The sequence below is a fragment of the Mchenga conophoros genome, linkage group LG11, assembly GCF_057382185.1.
Source record: "Mchenga conophoros isolate Kocher_MC1m ecotype Shallow Benthic linkage group LG11, M_conophoros_male_GT1.1, whole genome shotgun sequence".
NCBI lineage: Eukaryota > Metazoa > Chordata > Actinopteri > Cichliformes > Cichlidae > Mchenga > Mchenga conophoros.
Genome location: NC_140536.1, coordinates 17,258,445 through 17,281,274, shown reverse-complemented (window position 1 = coordinate 17,281,274; position 22,830 = coordinate 17,258,445). Strand labels below are relative to the sequence as shown.

Sequence of the window (22,830 nt, the reverse complement as noted above, 5' to 3'; positions counted from 1 at the left end):
ACACGAGCCGGAACCGTTGACAAGGTGACGACATTAGCTCAACTGCCTTACACCGAGGTTAATTAATAATAGGCGGAACGAGCGGCTTTTTCTTATTTACATTTTTAGTGTGGATATACGCTTTTTTAAATCCAGCAATTCATTTTGCCCTTTTTTGGAGGACTTGAGTCTGAGGCAAAGGCCATTTATCTCTATGTAATTCACATGAATCCTACTGTTCTATTGATGCCATATTTGCGGGGGCTGGGCAAACATTTCTTTTCAAAATGGACTCCCCTCCCTTGTGGCTATAAAATATGGTGATAAGCTTTTGTTTTGTTTTTTTTTTTGTAGCTATTATGATTCTATTGCTAAAAAAAGAGGTTTTTAACTTTTACTCCTTCCAAAACAAAATTTTAACGCCGCACATTTTCAGCCTATTTCAGGAGACAGAAGACAGGGTTTTACTCAAAATTGTGGTTTGATTAGAGCTGTCATGAAATGAAGTGGAGGGAGGTCAGACAGGAAGGTAAAAGCTCAAAGGGGGACACAACAGCAGGTTTGTTATCAGAAGTATTGCTTAATGTTTAAACAAATCAAACACAAACAGAAAAAAGTTTGATTCCTTCTTTTCTCTGCTGATTTATATAATTAATGATGTATAAGCTAAAGGTGCATTAACCTGTACCTCTCCTGTCTCATTAGAATGAAAAATGAAAACAGGACAACGCTGCTAACAACCACCAGGACAGGAGGCCCTATGATTACATCAAAGTGTAAATAGGTAACCAGGTTTCTGAAAAACATGTCAGAGCACACAAACCAGAGGGACGTGCTCATCTGAAAACATCCATTTCATGGCATGACTCAGATATCCTAGGACCTGAACTTGCTGGTTCCTTGTTACAGTCAGTTCAGTAAGTCAAGGCACATTTTTCAGATATTAGGGAGTCCATCAAAGTAACGGATTATCTTAATCGTTAAAGGGGAAAGAATGAAGCTCTCTGGAAGGTGAGACCACTGTTAAACAGAATGCAACAGGGGTGCCAAAAGATTATTGCCCTCACAGGCCGGTGTTTTAAATGGCAGCCGAGAAACCAAATGCCACAACTTCAGAGCCCTAGCTTTAACAACATTTCTATATTTGTCCCTGCTCGGACTCCTCTAAGCTTTCACCTTCTTGCTCCAAAATCTGGCCCTCTTCCACCTCACCTCCTGACAGCAGTATGAGTAAAATCCTATCTGCCACACCCAGCGCTCTGTCACACCATCCATGATCACTGTTACTGCCATGGGGAGCATGACCCAACAACCCATGTTTAGGTGAGTATTAGGAGTGCAGAATGGAGTTTAATAAAAAAAAAAAAGAAAAAGGAAACAATATCATTTCATCATACTAAGATAAAAAATAAATAATTTTCCAAAAAAAATCTTCTAAACATTTATTTCAACTACTATACTTAAATTATCTAAAAACAAACAAACCAACCAACTATGAAACATTTATTCTTCTGGGTCTCAGGAGATTAGGAGCAATCATCACAGTATGGATTGATTTGAGACTAAACCATCTTTTGTGTGTTGGAATATACACACATAAATTTTACAACAAAAATAAGTTTCCCTTTGAGACATCGGAGAAATTAGCACATAGATCAGACGGAATAATTTCCAAAAACATAGATTTCAATAAAAACTTTATGATTCCATTGATTTTTATTGAAGGACAAGCTTGTTGTGACACACGGTGTGGTTCATGACTCCCTCTGGTGGAGAAAGGCTGTAATGACAACCAAGCAGTTTAAATGGCCGTTACTGTCAAATGCTTTACTCCCTTTCAAACCAACTCATATTTACAAAACATGAAGCCTAGTGTAGTTTCCAAACCTTGAAACCACTTAGGCAGTGAGAAGGATATTTTGACTCCATGTGAGGTACCTCAATTAATATTAATAATAAAAAACATTATCCAGCCATAACAGTTCTTAATTTGACACAGCAAACCAAGGATATTAGTCTTATAGCCTAACAGTCCACATTAATAAAACATCTTCCCAAGTATTGCTCATCAGAAATCTGAAAAATCTGTCATTACATGCGCTCAGCTTTAAAGAAACTGATGTTTTCTACTTTGTTATTTATATCCATTTGTGTGAATTTTTTGTTTCACTGAGACATTTTTGCAGGTCAATGTCACAAAAGAAAAGTGGATCCACGTAATTCAACGTTCCCTGAAAATAATATATTTCAGAACAGAAAATAGAGTTAAAACACGCAGTAGTCAAGCTGACACACTCAACCAAAAAGAAATAAATCATGTAATAAATAAAAGCATTATCTTATGGGTGAACTCATAAGCTGTTATTATAACCTCCCCAATTCGTTAATAACCTGAAAACTCATCTGATTTAATTGGTGACCCTATGTTGGTATCCTGACCTTTGGCCTGAGAACCACTAATGCAAGACCTAATCTATGGCTTCAGTTGACATCATGCAGATACACCAAACCTTTCATCAACCAATTTATAATTATTTTTTATAATACTTGATTAAGTTTATAAATGATAAAGCTTCCCTTTGGTAAAAGCTGAAAACATCTTTAAAGTCACTCTAAACTCTGCATTTATAAGAAAAACAATGACATTTTTGAGCAAGTGCCTGTCGCTCATGTTGACACAAACACCATGCCACAAAGCTGCACAGTGTACTTCCTCCGGTTTAATAAAGGCAGAACATACAGAGTACAGAGGGACAGAGTCACAGGTTTACTGCTTCCACAGTGATATAAAGTTTTTTTTTCTTTGTTCTTCACCAGTGAAATGAAAGAAAGCACAACTCCATAATGAGATGATTATTATATGACCTGGCTTTTTTTAAATTTTTTTTTTAAATACACATATATGGAGATGTGCAGTATTTCCCCACCACTTCCTCGAGGTGTGGGGTGGCGGTTCCTGCTTCAAAGAGTGCAGCAGAGCAAACAGGTGAAGACGTCACTGGACCCGGCAACAACGCTGTGCTCATTACTGTAAGTGCAAAGAAACCTGCTAATAGCAGTGAAGCTAGTCCTGACCAGAGCACTAGCAGCCGCTGATTACGTTACAGTTGCACCCACAGCAAGCACAGGACGGGCTTTGTCCTGCTGTTCCTGGCTCTGCAACACTAAGAAAACTCAAAGTTTTATCTGCACTGGACGTTGAAAGGAAAGAAAACAAAAAGATAAAAAGCAGAAATGAAAAATGACCGTCAGTCAAATGAAGGGAAACAGTGACACGCACACACTGGAGCAGAGTTTCTTCTGACATGCCCCAAACCAAAAGCAGATCTTCATGCAAGATGGATATCGTCCACACCTCAAAATTCACTACAATTTTTTCCCTAAAATAATAATAATAATAAAAATCATATTCACATCATATAACTTCATGTGTGTTACGTGGTTGTCCATGCCATACCAGTGGGGCCCGCCCCACAGTTTGAGAACCACTGCACTATAGTCTCCAGAGATGTGAGCGTAATCTCAACCTCTGCTGTGGCCATGGGACAGTAAAACAATGAGGTGTGTTAAAAATAAAAATTCTAGCAGAAGTCTTTGCATCAAGTTAAAGAGGACCAAGAGCGCTGCGAGACAACCATCATCTGCGAGGTAGAACTTCATCTGACCCCAGCCTTGATGTCTGATGGTCTCATATTCCTCTTCCAAATTGGAGGGATCTGCATCACAGAGAGAAGAAATTATTTTTACGGATGCATTTCTCTGGATCAGTCCAGGGAAAGGTGTGCATAGTGTTACGCAGACTGGACTTTACAGGAACACATAACAAGGCACAGTGTCTGTGTATGCGTTTGCATTACTCGTGGGGGTACTGAAGTCTCTAGATGCCGTCCCAAAAATGATAAAAGTCGCCTCCATATCAGCCCACTGCCCAAGAACATGAAACCTGTTACCAGCCAGAAAGCGCGGGGGTCCTGTAGGAGAGACACACAGGCAGAGCAGTGCATAAATATCTGTTCATAAACATTAAGCACTAGTTACAACTATTAAAAGTATTGATCAGAAGTTGTCTCACATCTTCGAAAGCTGTTGTCAAATTCATTCCAAATGCCACACCTATTAGGCCAAATAAGGAAAGGGAGAAGGACCCCATGGTCAGCTGCAGATTCAGTCGCATCATCACGTTCCGGTGGCTGGAATAAAGCACACAGTGCTCTCAGTGGCTGCAAGAAATCATACAAAACAAGAGAACGCCTGATCTGGCAGAGAGGTGTGGGATGCCAGATCAGGCGCCCCCCTTCCGGCTCTCTTCTCTTTTGTCTTACTTCTCGCTATCACCTTTTCTATCCCTTTGAAGAAGTGAGGCTCTTTAAATATTAAAGAGGTAAGTATTACTTTTGTTTTGCAGTGAATTGATAGAAGAAAATAATTTAGAAAACTAAACAAAAGAAAGTAGAAATAACAGTGACACACTCCTGATCAACCCTCGCAGGGCCTCCTTGGATGAGGGTGTCTAGTGATAATGGCTGAAACACCCAATGAATCCAAGGTCCACCACTGATGATGGGTCCCAAGTTATATATTTCTGTAATTCAGACACACTGTTGAAATAGCACTTCAGTTTTGTCTCATTTTATTTATTTTGTAAAAATGTGTACTGAAACTTCTGTACTGTGGCAGAAAAGGTAGTTTTGCTGGTTTTCCTTATGAGAACAAAGTGGGTTGCATGTCGCCCTCGATATAAAATGAGTCTCACATTCCTAACCTAGACGATATCTGACATCTGGGGGGAAAAAAAATGCTAATTAGTAACAAAACTGGGTATATATTAGAAAAAAAGAGAAAAAAAAAAAAGGCATCCCACAGATGGTAAGTGTCTCTGAAATAACTTCTATTTTGAAATAATGGATGCCATCAGCTTATTATCAGCAGGCGTGTGTGTGTGTAACTGCACATGGCAGGAGTAACGAGCACGTTTGTGAAGGCGCCACTGTTTCTGAATCACATTTACAGTCCTGTGAAAGAGGAACATTCTGACAGGCGACTATCCAGTCGTGCGCCCAAAACTCTCCTTTCACATGACTGTACTTATTTTGGAGCAACATTTACTGCAATTCAGATAAAAATCTTTTAAATACGACCTTGCCTTCTTCAGGATGACAATACCAAACCGCAATCTGGACGTGTTAGAACATCCCCCTAGCTCACAAAATTCCACACGAGTACAAAGATGCATCAATTTTTAGTAAATTTAATTTTTCTTGTTAAATTGTAGATGGCAAAGCATTTTTTTTTGGGGGGGGGGGGACTGAATAAGATCAAATTCAATCTTCAAAAATAATGGCTTGTTAAGCCTCATTATCAGTGTTTTGAGTTTGTTGCTTCTCAAAAACATCAGTCTATAGTGTGCATGTATACATAATGTATAGCCAATTTGTACGTACCTGTCCAGATTGATAAAGATTACACTCTCAGAGTCGTCTATCAGACCCTTCAGCTCTCTGGCTCTGTTCCCAAGTTCCTCGGCCTGTGTGAAGTATTTCACGGTCAATATGACAACAATTGTACAACCTACACCTTACTGACAGCCCATCACAACTGCCACAGGTAACATGTAAAGTGTTTCAGTGCTTCGGATATTAAACTAAAATAGAGGCAAAGAAATAAGTAATCACCATAGCAGAAGCATAAATGGGTATAAATGCTTAGATGAAAATAAAAAAATAAAAACATACGAAGTGGTCGTGGCTTGATGAAATCTATGACAAATGTGTCCTATACAATGTGTGAGCATGCAGCCTTTACCAAGACTTTTGCATAATTGCAATATTTGTTGATCATGTTAAAACTCGGGAATTTAAAGTACAGCTACCTGCATATAATAATTCTCCAATAAAAGCTCCATCTCCTCAGCGTGGTCAATACCCAAACTGCTCTCTTCACTAAAAAGGCAGACAGACATGAGGTTATATACAAAATAGAAGCACACAAGTTGAAGAGAATGGATAGATGGATGAAAAATAGAAGTACAGCTGGGCCTGGCAGTTTGGGCAGAATTAATTTAATTTGAAAAAACAAAACAAAAACCCACATACACAGAAAAAGGTTAACCTGTAACGTATGATCTGCAGGTGAGTGAAAACAGACTGGAAACAGACTTTGATCCTTGGCAACTCAACAAATTCGTGTCTTTCTTTTTCAACATGCTTCACCACTGACTGGAGATTTCCAACTATTTTTAAGATACTGTGTTCAGCACCCATATACATGTGTCTGAGTGCATGTGTGACATACAAAACTCTTGGGTCTGTCCATTTTGTGAGACAGAACTCTTCAACCGTCTCATCCTCATCCAAGACCTTCAGCATGGAGTCCTTAAACATTTTTATGTCTGTCTCCAACTCTGATAAGCTGTAACAGGCGTGAGAGAAGGGAAAACTTACAAGACTGTAAATCTTTAGGCTGAAAACTTCCATTTACATATATGCCAGATGCCATTAATGACTTCTTCAAATACAATTACATGTCTTGAGTGATTCATTACCTCTTGCTATTCTGCAGAAGTACATGTAGTTTACTTCTATCAGCAGAAAGGATTTTAGGGTCTACGAGGGATTCCAGCGTATCCAATATGACTGGTTCAACTTCATTCAACCGGGCTTGCAGCGTGTTTACCTGTTGACACAGATAATACAAAGCTTCAGGTGTGTGTCCTTGACTTTCATTCAGGCTTTATCTAGGTTAGACCACGCTTAATTACACAAGCACTCTGTCTGGTCTGATCGGTTTCACCTTGTGCTGCAGGATGGCTTCCAGTGCTCTGAACTCGAAGGGCAGAGTGTGCGTCTGTGACGCTAGCTGGGGGGCGAGCTCCAGAACTAACCAGCGCTCCAGTCCAAGACCACGAAAATCCAAGACCATAAGAGACTCCGGGGTCAAGATGGCTTTCAAGGCCTGAAAAGACAGCGAGTGGAGGTTATGGGCTAGAGCTTAAACAAACAGACGAGGACAAAATTATTACCCTCCCTATTAAATATAACAGAAATTTTCTGTTATATTTAATAGGGAGGGATTTTCAGTATAACATTTCCAAATACACCAATTGTCTTTTTACTAAGTATTAATTATTTCTAGCTCCACACAATAAATTATTTCAGAAAAAAAAAATATTAGTGTCAATATTATTAGTATTACACACAGAGGATGCTTCAGAGTGTGTGTGGAACTGGGAATTTCGTCAAGGTGGAAGGAATTAAGCAAAAACAGAAAGCCTCAAGCAGTCACCAGTAAACCTGGGTCTTCCAGCAAAACATACGTTCTCCTGGTGAAGAACAACCTCCAGAAGACTAAAGTGAACATTACTGACTGGCTTGTAAAAAGCTCCAACTTGAACGCTAACGAAAATCTGTGGGGTGAACTGAAGACAAGGGTCCATAGCAGAAGATCATTAAATCTGCAGGAGCTTAAGAGATTCTCTAAGGAAAAAATGGGCTGTGAGACTTACTCACAGGACACAACTGACTATTAGCATCAGTGAGACTAGTAATTTTAATCCTGGTTTATGTCAATAGTTTTATTTCTTTGTGCAAATTAAAATAATGTAAGCAACCAAAATGAAACTAGGACGTTTCCCGTGTGCTGTGTTGCAATTTCCTTGCTTTGTTTAACAGCCCTTGGGAAATGCTGAAAAATAATAATAAAATTTCCACAGGGAGGGCAAAAAAGTCTGTCCTCATCCACATACTCTGATCCAAAGAGTGAATGTTTAAAATATGCTTTTTTGTTAAAGACTCCATGGCTGAATTTCCTTTAAAGGCTTTGGAGACATGACATGGCGCCCGGTTAACGTTTTACTGTTAACATGTCAGTGCTCTGTTTGACTCTGAACTGTAAATATTTGTGGTTAGAGATTTGAAACTTGAGCACCAATCAGGATCTAGTTGTGCCTCCCTGGTCCTGAGTCCCACTTAGATACCGCCAACATACAACTGTGAATGGTCAGCATGTCACAGCCTGCAGAGACCTCACGACGACATAACAGAGCTGAAAACTTTTAGTTCTTCAGGTAATGAAGCATTCTGTGTGTGTACATTTGTTTATGTAGCACATAACTACAAGCTTGTATTGCAGTAACTGCAGTCTCAGTCACTTACTGATCAGTCCTTGCTTATGTTTGCTTTACACTTTATTTCCTCTAATTTTAGACTGAAACATATCTTCTGTGGTTTCTACCCTTGTACAGTCAGGACTAACGATGGCTGTGAAGCTGTCCCATCTCTTCTTGCTGCTGGTTATGCCGAGTTTCAGTTTGACCAGTGGACAAAAATGCTCCACATCTGACTCCAGCTGCAATCAGTGCATCCAATCCGGCCCTGAGTGCGCTTGGTGCACTGCCCCCAACTCTAACATTCACTGTCATACTGTGAAGGGGCTGCAGAGAGCTGGCTGTCATAAAGGTCATATATATAAACCTCAAAGCAGTGTGCAGGTCATCAGGAATGACAGCAGGTAAGCTGTTTTAAATACCTCTTTAGTCATTAAAGGACACCTGACAGTTTTTTAGTGTTCCATACAAAAAAAAAAAAAAAAAGAAAAAGAAATTAACCTTCCAAAGTTTTCTTTTGTTTTTATTAATATGAAAGTTTCAGATTGGATTCAAATATATTTTGGAACAGAAAAGGGCCTTTGTTATGATGTTAAAAAAAAAAAATCTTACAATGTTATTTCTTGTGATTCTGAACTTCTGCAGAACAGACATAGCAGATGCCAAAACCATCTTCCTGCAGCCCCAGGAACTCGCCATTCATTTGAGGCCAGGTGTGAGCCAGTCCTTTCCTCTGTCAATCTCTATGCCAAGTGATCATCCTACCACAGACCTGACTCTAGACACCAGCAACGTGCCAGCTGGTCTCAACATCACATTCAGTAGCATAACTACAGGAAACCCCTTACTCATGCAGGTCAGAAAAAGAAATCCTGTCCAACACAGTCTCTTGCAGAAAGAAAATGTTCCTTCTTGTTTGTCCCCCAAAATCAAATTATTCGAACAACAGTTCCTCTGGCGCTGCAGGTAACTGTGGAAGCAGCACAATGTCCCAGTAAGAGTGACATCTCAAACCAGAACAGCACTGGACCCTGGTCTGTCCAGATCACACCCAGAGGCTTTGCAAAGAGTGTGGCGTTGGAGGTAACTTTGCAGTGTAAGTCTGCAGCAACTTGCTACGAGAAACATTTGAGTCTGAAAACCTAAAGCAAGTCTTCATGAGACTGTTAGAAAATTGAGAGTTCAATAATTCAGCTCATTTTTCTTCAGTGTGATAATAACATTAAAAATCTATTTGCTTCACCAGGTCAGTGTAGTTGCACTGAAAACAGAGAGGAAAACAGTCCCACCTGCAGCAGCCACGGGGCCCTCGTGTGTGGGCGTTGTGTGTGCTATCAGCCTTATGTTGGAAACCTTTGTCAGACTGACATAACTTCCTTTGAGTCAGAAAATGAAGACTCCTGTCGCTCACGCCCTGGCGCCCCGGTGTGCAGCGGCCGGGGTGTGTGTGTGTCGGGCATGTGTCACTGCAACCAGCGGGAAAATCCAGAAAAGATACGCGGACAATTCTGTGAGTGCACAAACTTTGACTGTCCATACCACGAGAACAGGTAAAAACAAAAAGTTGCCACGAGTTTGTATATAAAATATACCGATATAAAGTTATCACACAGCTTCACAGTTAAAACACTACATTTTTAATCTGACAGAATATGCGGAGGCAATGGGATATGCGAGTGTGGAATGTGCCGCTGTTATGCGAACTGGACAGGTAGTGACTGCAGCTGCAGCACGGAAACTGCTTCCTGTGTGGCAAAAAACCAGCAGCTGTGCAACGGTAGGGGGAACTGCGTCTGTGGAAAGTGCCAGTGTTTGCCACAGTACCAAGGGCCGACCTGTGAGGACTGCCCTGTTTGTGTAGCACATTAGAGATGGGAGCAAAGATGAACACGTGAGACTGGATATTTATTTACTTCTTATACCGTACGATGTTTTGCAGACACTATCATTACTACAAGAAAATGAAGATATAGAAACACACCATCATCTGAACACTTTATAGACAAGAGAAGCAAGACTGCTTTAACACCGTATCCTCTATTTGTCTTCCACAAACTCTTCACAGAGCCAACATTGTGAAACTTTAACTTTAGTTAAAACTGTTTGCTAGACTTTCTGTATCACTGCTGGTTATGATGAATGAGCAGAGTGTGCATCTCCTCCTCTGAGTATAGTTCTTGAACTGACTGTTCCTTCTCATTCGTCATCAGGTGTGACAGAAAGTGTGGCTACCTCATCGTGACAACGGTGGAGATAAAATACGATGTGCTGAGAGAACAGAATTCATTCATTCTGTAAAATGATGAACCATGATGGTTCCAGAGGATGATAGATTGTAGGTTGGACTAACATATATATGATAACAGGATTTTTACTTTTCAAAAACATGATAAAGATCATCTTATTTTGATTGAAAGCAACATCTGAAAAATTTAACTCCAGTTTTTCGGCTCAGGTGCGGCTCATGCTACGCCTCCTGTGGTGTAAGAGGAGCGTGGCAGACAAAGGAAAAAGAAATAAAACATACCGCCATTCGTAAAATAATGCAGTTATTTCTAGCAGTGAGGCTGGTAGTGTGTTGGAAGCGTAGGTCTCTGGCTTGAAGACTTAACTCCTGGCAAAGCTCCGTCTTCTTTTTTTCTTGAAGAGAAAAACAAATAAGGAGGAGCAGAGGCACACATGTACATATAGTTGGGCCAATCTCTACACATGAAGTAGAGGTTGAAATACAACTGATTTTTACTCATGGATAACAGAAGTGAGTCACTGGTGGTAACACAACCCATTAGTGGCTGCTGCACAGGGGAAGTAACACAGAAACACAGCAGTGATGGACAAAAATGTGGTGCATGTCCAGTTCCACACATAATAAAAAGGATACGGAAGAGTACTTCAGGGACATGTTAAAAAAAAAGAAAGAAGAAAAGATCCCTATGCTCTGTCACAATGCCAGAGATAAGAGAATCATCAGTCTCAGTGCCAACAACATGTAAACATTAATGAGGTTAATTTCCTCACACTTACCAAATGACGTCACATTTCCCTCTTGGTCAAACTTCATCTGTCAAAGAAAGAAAACACGAAGCTGATTGGTTACATCAAGCAACCACATCTTCACTGCATTTTTGCACAGCGTTGAAACACAATTGTGTGAAATGTAAATAATAACAATAAATTACTTGAGCATTCCAAATGCTATGCTTATTTGTTTTTTTTAAATATCTATCCATCTCCACACACACGGCTGATCAAATGACAAGTTTGTTTGTTACTGTTGGGTTTTTTTGTTTTTTGTAACAAAACCTTATTTTTGATGCCAGCACCAAAATAATAAACAAATAAATAAATAAATAAATAATGGTGTAAGCTGATGACAGGTCAGTAACCTCACAGGTGCTGAGTGTTTCTAAGGTAAAGATGGGGAGGATGTATGTTAAATTATAAACGTGTGAATGAAATCTACAGGTTTTGTAAACAAAATAATAAGATATTGTTTATTGCAGCAAGACAAAGTGACAAACCACATCCCAAAACCTTTCAAGTAGTATTAGCAACTATTAATTAATGACTGCTTAAATCAATTTCTCTCTTACCACTACAAATGCCGGAGCTACAGTGGAAGGAGGGGCGTCTGAGACTCTTCTGCAGATAAAGGACACTGTTCAAAGAAAAGACCAAGTTAAACCATGTGTGCAGGAAAGTATTTGACATGTAACGTTGAGCAGTACCTTGGACTACAGCAGAAAGACAATAGCTTGGTTCTCACCTGTATGTACAGAGCATTGGGTCGGGATAATAAAGTTTAGAATTACAAACCTTAGCATACAATTCTTCATTATTCTAACTTAAAATGCAGTCAAGTGGAAAAGAAAAATTTAAAGGGAGACTATGTATTCCTGTGAAAAACTCACTACATCCCATGATGGGCAGCAACAGTTGCTTCTCTAAGATCAGTGCTAATGTGTTTTCTTCTTGGCACTGTGTTAATATGCATCTAAATGCTCCAAACCAGCAAACTACCATAACGTCTGCTTTTATAGGGATGCTCACGCTTGCTGATGATTAGCTAATCAAATACATTTGATTAGCAGCAGCTGGCTGCTCATTGCCCTCCTAACTCATATGAAAGCAGTAAAGGTGTAATTAGTCTCTTTTTTTACATGCTGTAATAGATAAAACCTTAGAATTGAAAGAGACTATTTTTACCATGACTGTAAAGACAACTATAGGTCACGTGGAATACTTGTATACTGTGGTCAGTATGAGCCAAATTAACTACATCTTACCAGGCCACACTACGCCTCTCTGCAGCAGGTTTCTCTCAGTTCTCACTGCAGCACACTGAGGTCTTCTGGTCTGACATGTGGATAAAGGCAGTGCTTGACTGACCAGTGAATTCAAGCAGACATCACTGTAGTTCCTGCTGAATGATCCCAGTCTTACATTTCCCTGTGGCACAGAGTGTCCCGTTGGACAGAACTCTGCAGCTCTGCTATAATAGCTGAGGGTTCTTGTCCCACCAAGTCGTGAGGAAAAAGGACCAAGAGAGTTTAAAAACCACTTTGCATGAAAGTTCGCACAGCCGGCCAGCAGCAACTTGTGCATTTTGATCTCCACACCAACGCAACACAAAGCCTTTACGCAGACCGCCATACTGGCGCTGGAGAGCTGATGTTCACCACAGGCAAGGGATTATACCAGGCACAGCAGCAGGGAAGGGAGGAGGATGAAATTAAGACACGCTTTAACTTCCATAAGCAAAGAAAGCTGCAAGCACCAAGTGTTTACAATCCTCTCATTAGTGGTGCCTCGGTGCCCTCCAGATGTTTGCCAAGCTATGTGTTAGACGAGACAGTCCTGACCCACAGGTACAACAAGAGTGAAAACTTCCGTTACATACGTTACAGTAACTTCACAGTACACATAAGTATCTCTCACGCGCACATTGCCTCGCTTTCACCTGCTTTTATAACTTTCTTCAACTTTGTCTCGCGGCTGTTTGTTATGCTAACTATCTTAGCTGCTGCAGTATAACAAACATGCTTCACTCACAACAGCCGACAAGTTTTAACGTGACAGTAAACGCAGACACGAGTATCACAGACAGGTCACCTGCCGATGCCTGTAAAGTGTCCCGAGTCTACATGTGCGGCTGTGTTTCAACCTGAAAACACAGCTCCCCGGCTTAACGTGAGGACAGAAGAGCACGGGCTCTCTGGACCATAATGCACCGCGGCGGCAGCGCAGAGCGCCGAAGATCGTCCATGATTGAGGTGATCACTCCGACTGAGAACCTTTCCATCAAACACACCCGTGGCTGTAGAAAAAGGTCATTGAAACACACAAAGAGGATTAATAAATACTGAGGCCACGAGGGATCCCTTTGCATTACATATAAAAGCCAGTATCCGCCAGGGAGAGACAAGTATGGGAAGTAAATAAAGGAACTAAATGTATGGAAGCTTGTTTCTGGAGAAGAATTCAATAAAATACATAAAATAACAGGTCGACTTACTCTGTAAGTTTGTTTTGCGAAACAAACTATGGTACGTCAAAATGCTGAAATTAGTTAAATACTAATATATTGTATTTTTAATAAATTATTAAATTTAATAAATTCTAATTATAATAAACTAGTCAAAGGCTGCCACAAAACGATTTAAAGTTTATTTGTTGTTGTTTTTTTATTTGACCGTTGTCTTATTTGAAGTATCACATTAATACTTCTGTTTCATGTATTGCCAGCTGTAACAAAGGATTTCATGAACTTAGCTATACATTTAATTGTTTCCTAACTGTGGACTTCTCTGTTTTCATTTAAAGTGATCTTACCACTAACATGTTAATTAGCTAGGTGAAAAAGAGCTTTCGTATTTCCACCCTAATATTATTATTTCTGTTTCCTTTGGAGAAATTGTTTCCATGTAATCTCCCGGCATAAATGGCGCTTCGGTCCTCTAACGCAGTGAATAAAACTCTGCCTGTAAAAGCAGAAGAAAACATATTTTCTCGCTCTGCAGTGATTCTGCTTTTCGTGCATGTCTATAATAATGTTTTAATTAATTATTTTTCTCCTTGTGGGCTCAGTGGTAAAAGCGGTGTGGGCGCAGCCGCGGAGGTTTTTGTCAGCATCAGCATCTTCTGCTGGATGCGGATAACCGGAAGATGGTGAATCAGAGAGGAAGCGTGGGGATTGTATTGTTACAGTTACAATCCCGAACCAGACCGCGTCCATTTTAAAAAAAAAATAATTTCTTTAAATGTTCAGTATTTTGCGGGTGAAACTCTGAGTCGCTTGGCTGCCATGTTCCCGTCTTGTTACTCCAAACCTGCGGACAGCGGCAGTAAGAGGAGCTCCATCGCTAAGCTGCTGCTCGGGGTGTTTGTGGTTTACATGCTCCACACCGCCTGGCTGTTGTACGGTTTCCTAAACACCAAATCCTGCGATGGAGGCAGAGGAGAGCACTGCATCACCTCCTATCTGGCAGCCAGACCCAGACTACAGGTTAGAGCTTGTCTTATTCCTGATGGCAAATCTCTGAGATCCAGATCCATAGGTTTGAAAAAAAATCTGTCCATGTGCTGCTCAGCAAGAAGCCCTTATTGCTAAAGTGTACTGTCTACATGGTAGTTAGAGAAAAATATGATAAATTGTCATTTGGCATTTAGGTTTGTGTCGTTTTTGTGCACATCTACTTTAAAACTATGGCATTTTCATGCATTCTCTTCATGAAAATATTGATAGATCGTTTTGTTTGCAGGTGTTTACTTTGTGAAATCTGTAAAACAGACACACATTTGAAGCACAGTCAGGATTATCTCGTCGCTTTCATTTTGAAAGGAATCTCAAACTAAGATGGAAACCTTGTTTTAACATCTCGTCTTCTCCTTCATTCAGATGAGTGTTTTTACCTGTCTCGTGCCAGACAACAGCCCCCTCGAGCTCGCTGTAAAAATAGACCCGTTCGACCCTCACTCGAGATTTGAGAGGTGGGTTTGACATGTTGATAGCTGCACAGGAGCAGACCAACAATCTGAAAAATTATTTGTTTATTTTTTAACATAATGGTAGCAGCATCGCAGTTATTGCAACATAAATCTTTAGTCATATAAATATATAGTCATCAAAAGACTTTACCGACCACTGATCACAGTGACAGTCACAGTATGCTGCAAGTACTCAGTAATGATTAGCATATTTGATTGTTTATGAAGGCCTAAAACACGCAGTTTTTATTTTTTATGCCTATCTCTCTCTCCACAGAAAGGTGCATGTCTCTCTGCCAGGAGAGACTCGGGCTAATGGCACCCTCTTTGCAGTTGTTTATGTGCACAAGGCTGGCGTTTCACCTTTGGAGGACAGCAGAGAGGTCCACTATGCAGTCCAACTCACCACCTACATCACCCCCTCACGCACCGACGTCCAGAAAGACAAGGAGAAGGTACATCATCACTCAGGACTGCTTCATATTTCACCCAGCATGTTGCCTTTACATATATTCGATATAATGGGGCCTTTTTATGGGGCCCAGCTGCCTTGCACAGTGCATTATTTATTTATTTTTTTGGTTCCACCCAGAAGCCGAGATCTGAGAACCCTGTATCCCACTGGAGACCCCACCTGTCACTCACTGTCATGTCAGAGGACTTCACCTTCACAAAGGCTGGGCTTCCCAGTGACGTGCGCCGCTACATGAGAGTGTAAGTCAGATGAAGCTTTGGAGGTCAAAGCCAGGTGAGCTGTCAGCGTACTGCTGACTTCTGCTGTTTTGCTGCTGCAGTGGCACCGAAAGGCTGAGAGGAACAGATACTTCTGACAGAAAATCAAACACACTGGTGTTTTGTTGCAGGTGCTGTGTTATTATTCAAAGGGCGCAATACATATTGAAAAACATCTAGAAGAAAGTCCGCTTTAGATACAGTGTCTGGTGCAGTAAAAGTATCATCACAAGGGTACATAAATAAATAGCCCTTTGTCACTGCTCGCTAGCCAAACAATTCTTTAGTCTTTAGTAGATATTAATTTATATTAATTAAAGAAAAATAATGAAAATGGGGAAAAAAGTTCTCTTATCTGTAAAAGATGATCCTCTAGATCTGGATCACAAGTTACAAACAGCCACTGGTAGACTCTGTAATCTCTCAGCAGGCTGGAATTTAAAGGCAAAGTAAACCTGTTAGACCTCTCAGCTGCTACCATTAAGGTGCCTCAGGGTAAGGTGTTTAAGTGTATGGATGTGTACTGTAAACGTGTTCACAAATTTCCCGGGGTGAAAACAAGGATCACTTTGAATTAAAGAACCTTCCTGCTTTTCTCTGCAGCTCTCAGGAAGGCAGACAGATGATGTACCTCCCTCTGCTGATGGTTAATGAGCTCAACTTCAGAGTCAGAGACCTCATGGTATAGGAAGCTTTTTCTAGTAAACTTTAACAGACACTTGCTTATTTTGATTATTACTATTTTTTTTTTTTGGCTGATTTAAAATGAACACATATCCGTTTATCCATTCACCGACAGGAGATCAGCAGCGGCACCGTTCAGCTCCCTCTCACTGTGTCCTATGAGGGAATCTCTCTGAGAGGATTCAGGTTTTGGGTCCACCTACAGGACATGGTTTATTCCCTGCAGCAATTCGGTGAACTATTTATATAACAGACATATGATTTAAGGCATTATAATGATTCATTAATCTTAATTATATCATATTAATTATATGTGGTAGCTTTTATTTGTACTCAAATACAACCCAAATAATACCTCAGCTCATTAAAATGAGCTCATCCGTTGCTTCTTTGTGTCTCCAGGCTTCACAGACGAAAACATCGATGAAATTAAAGAAGCTCTGGTGGGATCCAACCTCTACCTGTTAGTGCTGACTGCTTTCATCACAGCTTTGCAAGTAAGAGAGCATATTAACACGGACTTTGTGGAAGGAAATGTAATTTCTTTTCTAAATGCTTTATTTCCTTTTTTTCAACAGCTGATCTGTGAGTTTCTGGCTCTTAAAAATGACATCAGCTCATGGAGGAAAAAGAAGAGCATGGCGGGGATATCGAGGAAGACAGGTGACCATAATCATGTTAGGAAAAAAAAATATGCGTGGCATCGGTCAGCTCAGAAAATGTTAAATTCCTTTTTTCGTTTTCAGTTCTGTGGCGTAGTCTCGGTACTTTGCTGATTTTTCTCTATCTTCTGGAGGAGACCAGCCTGCTGGTGCTCCTTCCTGTCGGACTGGGAGCGTGTGTGGAGGTAGTTATTAGTATATCTGGTGTTGCTCAGACAAATTAGAGTCAAATAAAGATCAAAACAGAGAGTTATAAACCAGTAATCGCTTATCCCACCAGGTGTGGAAGGTGTTTACAGTATTTAAGATCCAGATACAGTGTAAAGGCAACAAGCTTCATGTGAGTATGGAGCACTTGCACATCTGTGTTCACAGCAGTGTGGAAGAATGCATCATACAAGTTGTGATCTCTAAGTGATCCGTCTTACTCTATAGGTTAATAAACTGGATGAAGAGGAGAGAAAGACAGTGGAGTACGACACACAGGTATCAGTCTGTTTGTTTTATGGCTCCTTTAATATTCTCCCTCGGGCTTTCTTTCATTTTTACATTTTCATCTTTGGCTTTTCCCTCGAGGCGTCCAGATACTTGTCCTACTTGGTGTATCCCCTGTGCATCAGTGGAGCCGTTTTCTCTCTGGCCTACTTACGCCAAAAGAGGTGAGCCAATCATCAAATTCATCTCGTCGCTACTTAATTTGTCATTATTAAAGCGGTGCCAGACTTCACATTTGTGCCAACCTCCTTTAAAAAGTCACCTTTTAAAGATTCTCGTCAGATCTGAATGTTTCTTACATTTTAGTCTTATCCATAGCTGCCTGACATCCACGTTGTCTATTTTTAAAACTCATCTTAAACGCATTCTTTCTCTTTGGCCTTTGACCCAACATTAGACATTGATCTTGTTCATTTTTTATTGTGTTATAGCTGTTTTTACCTTTCATAGTTTAGAGTGTATTTATCTATTTTTGTGTATAGGACTTTGTGTCTGATGTAGCTTTTTTAAAAAGAGCTTAATGAATAAAGTTGGTATGGATTGGTTATTATGTATACCCTGAAAAGCCTCTGATTATTTCATTGACAGTTACTATTCCTGGCTGATCAGCACTCTGGTGACTGGTGAGTTTTCTTGCATCCATTCTCAAAGATTATCTATAATAAGTACAGTACTTAATTCTTAATAATCTTTCTTTAAAACTAACCTTACTACTCCCTATGGGCTCATTTAAAAAACAAAAACAAAAAAAAAACAAGGCATCTTATTTCATTGTTATGCTGACGACTCACAGATTTGCCTACCACTGAAAAGTAAATCTGTGAGTCCTCTGAAGGGTTTACTAGATTGTTTGGAGGATGTTAAGGCATGGGTGGTTTTAAACTTTCTTAACTTAAATGAACAGAAAACAGAAGTCATTTTGTTTGGTCCCTGTGACCACTACGACTTGGGCCCTTTAGAAGTTTATTTTAAAAAAAATCTTTGCGAGGAACGCAATCTAACGTTTGGTAAACAGATCAATGCTGTAATCAGGACCAGTTTCTTTCATCTCCGGCTACTTGCAAAAGTGAAGCCACTCCTCTGTTTTAGAGACTTTGAGAGAGCTATCCATGTCTTTATTCAGGTGTCAGTCTGTCATCAGTTAACCGACTGCAGCTGGTCCAAATCACTGCAGCACAGTCACTAAGGCTACGTTCACACTGCAGGCGAAAGTGCATCAAATCCGACTTTTTTGACCCTATGCGACCCATATCCGCTCATGCTATGACAGTGTGAACGGCACAAATCCGATATTTTCAAATCCAACCTGGGTCACTTTCGTATGTGGTACTGAATCCGATACATATCCGATGTTTTAGAAAGCGACTGCTGTTTGAACGGTCATGTCGCATTAAATCCGTCTTTTACGTCACTGACACAAGACAGACGCCAATTATCAGCGCCGGAGAAGACATCACGAACACTTCCTGGCCTTCCAGTGTAGATGTCAGTGAAACTGTTGGGAAGACAAAGTTGGAGAAACATGAACATTTTATTTGTACTGTATAATCTGCAGATTCTGACAGAAATCTGCAGCTATCCTTTGAAGCACCGCTCCTCTAAAACAGCAATAAGGATAATAATTAGGCCATATATAAATAACAAAATAACTTTATAACTTAAAGCAAAATTGGGAAACGTAAAGTCCGAAACAAGCCTTTATATTAAGGGCCATCAGTCAAACAATATTGTTTGCTCTGGGTCTAAACAGAGCGCGTTGTGTGTGACGTCTTCTTTTGTGCATGCGGGCCGCTTTGAGCGTTCACACTAGAGCGCGTTTGCTGTCGCATTTTATTTGTAGTGTGAACAAGCAGACAAAAAAATCGGATTTGATAAAAAAAATCGGAATTGAGCATTAAGACCTGCAGTTGCAGGACTACATATCTCTCATACTAGCATCCTCACACTGGCTGCCAGTTAGTTTTGGAATTTATTTTATTATTTGTTTTTAAGGCGGTTAGCACCCTCATACCTTTCTCATCTTTTGAATTGGCACACTCCTGCAAGATCACTGAGGTCTGCTGATCAAATGATCCTAGCTGTCCATTAAAGCACAGAGGAGACCGGGCCTTTGCTGTGACTGCTCCTAAACTGCTTCACATCAGGACCTCTCCAACATTAGACACTTTCAAAACCCATCTGAAAACCCACTTTTATTCCTTAGCTTTAAATCAGCTGAGTTTGCACCACTTTTATTTGTCATATCTCCTCATTTTATTCTCCGCTTCTTAAATTTTATCATCTCTTCCTATGTTTTTATCTCTTTTGATTATCTTACATTTACTGAACGTTGGTCAAGAGTTGTTTTAAATGTGCTATATAGATACATTTGACTTTGAGTTTTACTATTATTTACTTTTGTATTTATAATACCTGCCTCCTCGCCTCAGGAGTGTACGCCTTTGGCTTCCTGTCTATGGCCCCTCAGCTCTACATTAACCACAAGGTTTGTGTGGCAGCTAAACAGCAACACTTCAGAAATATTTTCTTTGGCTAAAATTTCTACGTTAAAAATGAAAACAAACCAAACCTCCTCCCCCTCCCTTGTTTGTTCACTTTCTACTGTGGGACAGCTGAAGTCTGTGAGTCACCTGCAGGGGACAGTGTTGATGTACAGGGTGAGTATTTCTTGAGCTCATTCACAAGCAGCATCAGCAGGTTTCCTTTGTGCTGCGTTTGGTGTTAAAGCGATTGAGTTCGGTCAGCTATCCTCTCTCGTCTCCAACAGGGAGTCAACACGCTGATTTCAGATCTGTGCTCCTGTGCCTCCTTTTTTTCCTCCTCTGGATCCTTCTCTTCCTCGCATCAACTTTCCTGCTTCAGAGATGAGCTTCTCTTCTTTCTCTACCTCTACCAGCGAAGGTACGATGACCCAAAAATAATACCACAGTCCCAAACACACATGGAGCAAAAACACTCACTGGCCTCTTTATTAGTTACACTTTGCTATTAAGTTGTTTTACCCTCTTTTTCCTTCAGAACTGTCTAAATTCTTTATGGCACAAATTCATTAAGTGCTGGGAACATTAATGTGATATTTCAGTCAATATTGATATGATAGCACCACAGATTTGCTGCAGATATGTCAGCTGCACATCCTTGATGTGAATCTCCCATTCCACCACAACCCAGTATATATATATTGAGTATATTGTAGGTACTCCAGTACAGCTGCTTTGCTGATTGTATGTCACAAATACAGATAATCAACACGACATTCAAATACTACAACAATATGCATACTTATATTCAAGATAATCCCAGTGACTTTAAGTTGTATTATTTTCAAGTACAAGCCATATTCTGACATTTTAGACACTCTTGAGCCTTTCTTCTTTTCTGTTTGTGTAAATCCATACTCACAAATCAATTTGTATTTCCAACATAACAGCAGTACTCTCTTGCTTTTGTCTCACTCATGTCTGCACCAGCCGTTTCGCCTCCAAACCCAGAAAACGAGAGCCCGTCCCTCACACCAAGAAAGTGAAGACTCAGTGAGGAGAGGACAAGCTCATCTTTTCAGAACTCAAAAGATCAGCTCAAAAAAAACAAAACAGAAGTGAACTAATGAGCCTTGGGGATGTAAAACAGAGACACAGGCAGGACACATGCCCACATGTGTGCCACAGCAGCTCCTGACCGATTCAGACTCTGCACTGCTGCATATTCGCGGCGCTGCTGCTGCTTTTTGCTTGGCATTGACTCGGCTTCCCCTTGACTGCTGCTTTGACTCGGCTCCTTCATCTATCAACATCTCTGCTGTACATTTTATGCTGGGTGACCTTTCACAAATGATTTCTGCAGCATCACATCAGCGCTTGTAACGTGGATTTATTTGCCGGATCCTTCTCTTTATACAAACACGAGGGAGCTGGAGTGTTTGGGTACGCTGCGAAGGATTAATCCTTCAACTCGGTGATTCAACAATTAGTCTTTCTGTCACTGAGCTTCACATGATTCACAGTTCAGAAGAATCCTTATGCATCTTGCAGGGACACATTGTCCCACATCAGCTCAATTTTAATCTCAAACAGGTTATTTTAGCCTTTTATCTCTCCTCATTAAAAGCCAACTTTCTGCAGAATGCAGTGCCTGTTAACCCCGCCTCATATGCCATCGGAGAAAGTCCCTGCCAGCTGGGCTGCTAGGAGGCACCAATTCTGGAAACATATTAATCAGACTACATAATGCAGCTTCAATCACAATATGGAAACAATGGGGTAAAATACAGAGAACTGGATCATTTAAACTGCTACACGGTGAGATGTGGACTTCTTTTTGCACATTTTTCCATAAACTAAACATTATTTTCCTTATCAACACACAATCTATCTTTATAACAACGATGAGAAGAATCGATCTGCAATGTTTGGCTATTTTTTATTTGAAGCATGATGCTGTGTTTTAGCCACACCCTGGATGCTGATTGGTCTGTGTTAGAGGTCAAGTCCAATACATCATAGGGCACTCTAAGTCACCTCCAGTGATGCTTCTTTTGTTCATCTTAAATGGCATGAGATAAAGTCTTCCTATTCACTATCAAGTTGTACATGCCGAGTTAGTTTTCCTGTCAGTTTACTGCAAACCGATTTGAAAAAGACTATCTTTGCCAAATTAGCACATAAAAAGAAATATAAAAGATAAAAGCATACAGCACATCTGCTTCATTAAAAGACGTCTATTCCTTCTCACACGGCACTGTCAGTCCATCTGAAGCTTTTTACTGTGCTCGCAGGCCCGCTGCATTAAACTCAGTGCTGATTTCTGACTGAACTGCTCGAACACAAACATTTACTTCAAAATTGCTGTTTTTTTATGTTTTAGTAATGCACTCTGCCTGTTCATTGTTTTGTTTTGTTTCAAATAAACTGGAATTGTAAATGTAAATTGACTGATTAAGCCCTTTAATCGCCACTATCAATGTTACACATACATGCAGTAAAATAGGACCCCTTTCGACCGTACTTACATTGCACAAACATGACGTTGGTAAGACAGGTCAGAGTGAGGAAGGATGGTAAGAAAAACAATGAAATACACACTATATGAGGGAAGAGGAGGGGAAAAAAGAACTCCACCCACACTGAGCTCCTAATGGGAGAGCATTTTGAGAACAGGAAAAAAAAACACTCAGCACAATGAACCACATGA

At 40.3% G+C, this 22,830-nt stretch overlaps 3 protein-coding genes and 1 long non-coding RNA gene across 9 annotated transcripts; 3 read left to right on the top strand and 1 right to left on the bottom strand.

The window, feature by feature from the left end:
• Positions 1 to 34: 34 nt before the first annotated feature.
• Positions 35 to 2,725, top strand: LOC146563842 (uncharacterized). The gene is made up of 3 exons (XR_014894370.1): positions 35 to 299; positions 416 to 538; positions 685 to 2,725. It is a non-coding gene; the product is annotated as an uncharacterized LOC146563842 (long non-coding RNA).
• On the bottom strand, positions 2,680 to 13,315 carry mrs2 (magnesium transporter MRS2). Of its 2 annotated transcripts, XM_085291177.1 has the most exons (13): positions 12,524 to 13,315; positions 12,367 to 12,436; positions 11,674 to 11,738; positions 11,105 to 11,141; positions 10,608 to 10,720; positions 6,769 to 6,930; positions 6,521 to 6,651; positions 6,271 to 6,387; positions 5,849 to 5,918; positions 5,421 to 5,503; positions 4,052 to 4,169; positions 3,837 to 3,950; positions 2,680 to 3,695 (listed from the first exon to the last, which is right to left on the bottom strand). In XM_085291177.1, the coding sequence occupies exons 1-13, from the start codon at positions 12,731 to 12,733 to the stop codon at positions 3,636 to 3,638; spliced, it is 1,350 nt and encodes a 449-aa protein (XP_085147303.1). In that variant the 5' UTR covers positions 12,734 to 13,315; the 3' UTR covers positions 2,680 to 3,635. The 2 variants fall into 2 exon arrangements, with proteins under 2 accessions (XP_085147303.1, XP_085147302.1); XM_085291176.1 differs by having other exon boundaries at positions 12,367 to 13,314.
• LOC146563841 (integrin beta-1-B-like) lies at positions 7,906 to 11,264 on the top strand. 3 transcript variants are annotated; one of them, XM_085291180.1, is made up of 7 exons: positions 7,906 to 8,041; positions 8,219 to 8,484; positions 8,726 to 8,936; positions 9,047 to 9,176; positions 9,327 to 9,630; positions 9,730 to 9,857; positions 10,291 to 11,264. In XM_085291180.1, the coding sequence occupies exons 2-7, from the start codon at positions 8,231 to 8,233 to the stop codon at positions 10,320 to 10,322; spliced, it is 1,059 nt and encodes a 352-aa protein (XP_085147306.1). In that variant the 5' UTR covers positions 7,906 to 8,041; positions 8,219 to 8,230; the 3' UTR covers positions 10,323 to 11,264. The 3 variants fall into 3 exon arrangements, with proteins under 3 accessions (XP_085147306.1, XP_085147304.1, XP_085147305.1); XM_085291178.1 differs by having other exon boundaries at positions 9,730 to 9,971; XM_085291179.1 differs by having other exon boundaries at positions 7,956 to 8,041; positions 8,181 to 8,484; positions 9,730 to 9,971.
• A 748-nt stretch (positions 13,316 to 14,063) lies between the features above and the next one.
• LOC146563839 (lipid scramblase CLPTM1L-like) lies at positions 14,064 to 22,566 on the top strand. Of its 3 annotated transcripts, none has more exons than XM_085291173.1 (17): positions 14,064 to 14,585; positions 14,979 to 15,070; positions 15,345 to 15,522; positions 15,663 to 15,781; positions 16,403 to 16,481; positions 16,599 to 16,716; positions 16,886 to 16,980; positions 17,062 to 17,146; positions 17,230 to 17,330; positions 17,426 to 17,485; positions 17,581 to 17,631; positions 17,722 to 17,804; positions 18,229 to 18,263; positions 20,070 to 20,125; positions 20,253 to 20,297; positions 20,408 to 20,541; positions 21,111 to 22,566. In XM_085291173.1, exons 1-17 carry the CDS (start codon positions 14,385 to 14,387, stop codon positions 21,175 to 21,177), a joined length of 1,599 nt encoding a protein of 532 aa, XP_085147299.1. In that variant the 5' UTR covers positions 14,064 to 14,384; the 3' UTR covers positions 21,178 to 22,566. The 3 variants fall into 3 exon arrangements, with proteins under 3 accessions (XP_085147299.1, XP_085147298.1, XP_085147300.1); XM_085291172.1 differs by having other exon boundaries at positions 14,066 to 14,585; positions 15,660 to 15,781; XM_085291174.1 differs by lacking the exon at positions 14,979 to 15,070 and having other exon boundaries at positions 14,384 to 14,585; positions 15,660 to 15,781.
• Positions 22,567 to 22,830: the final 264 nt, after the last annotated feature.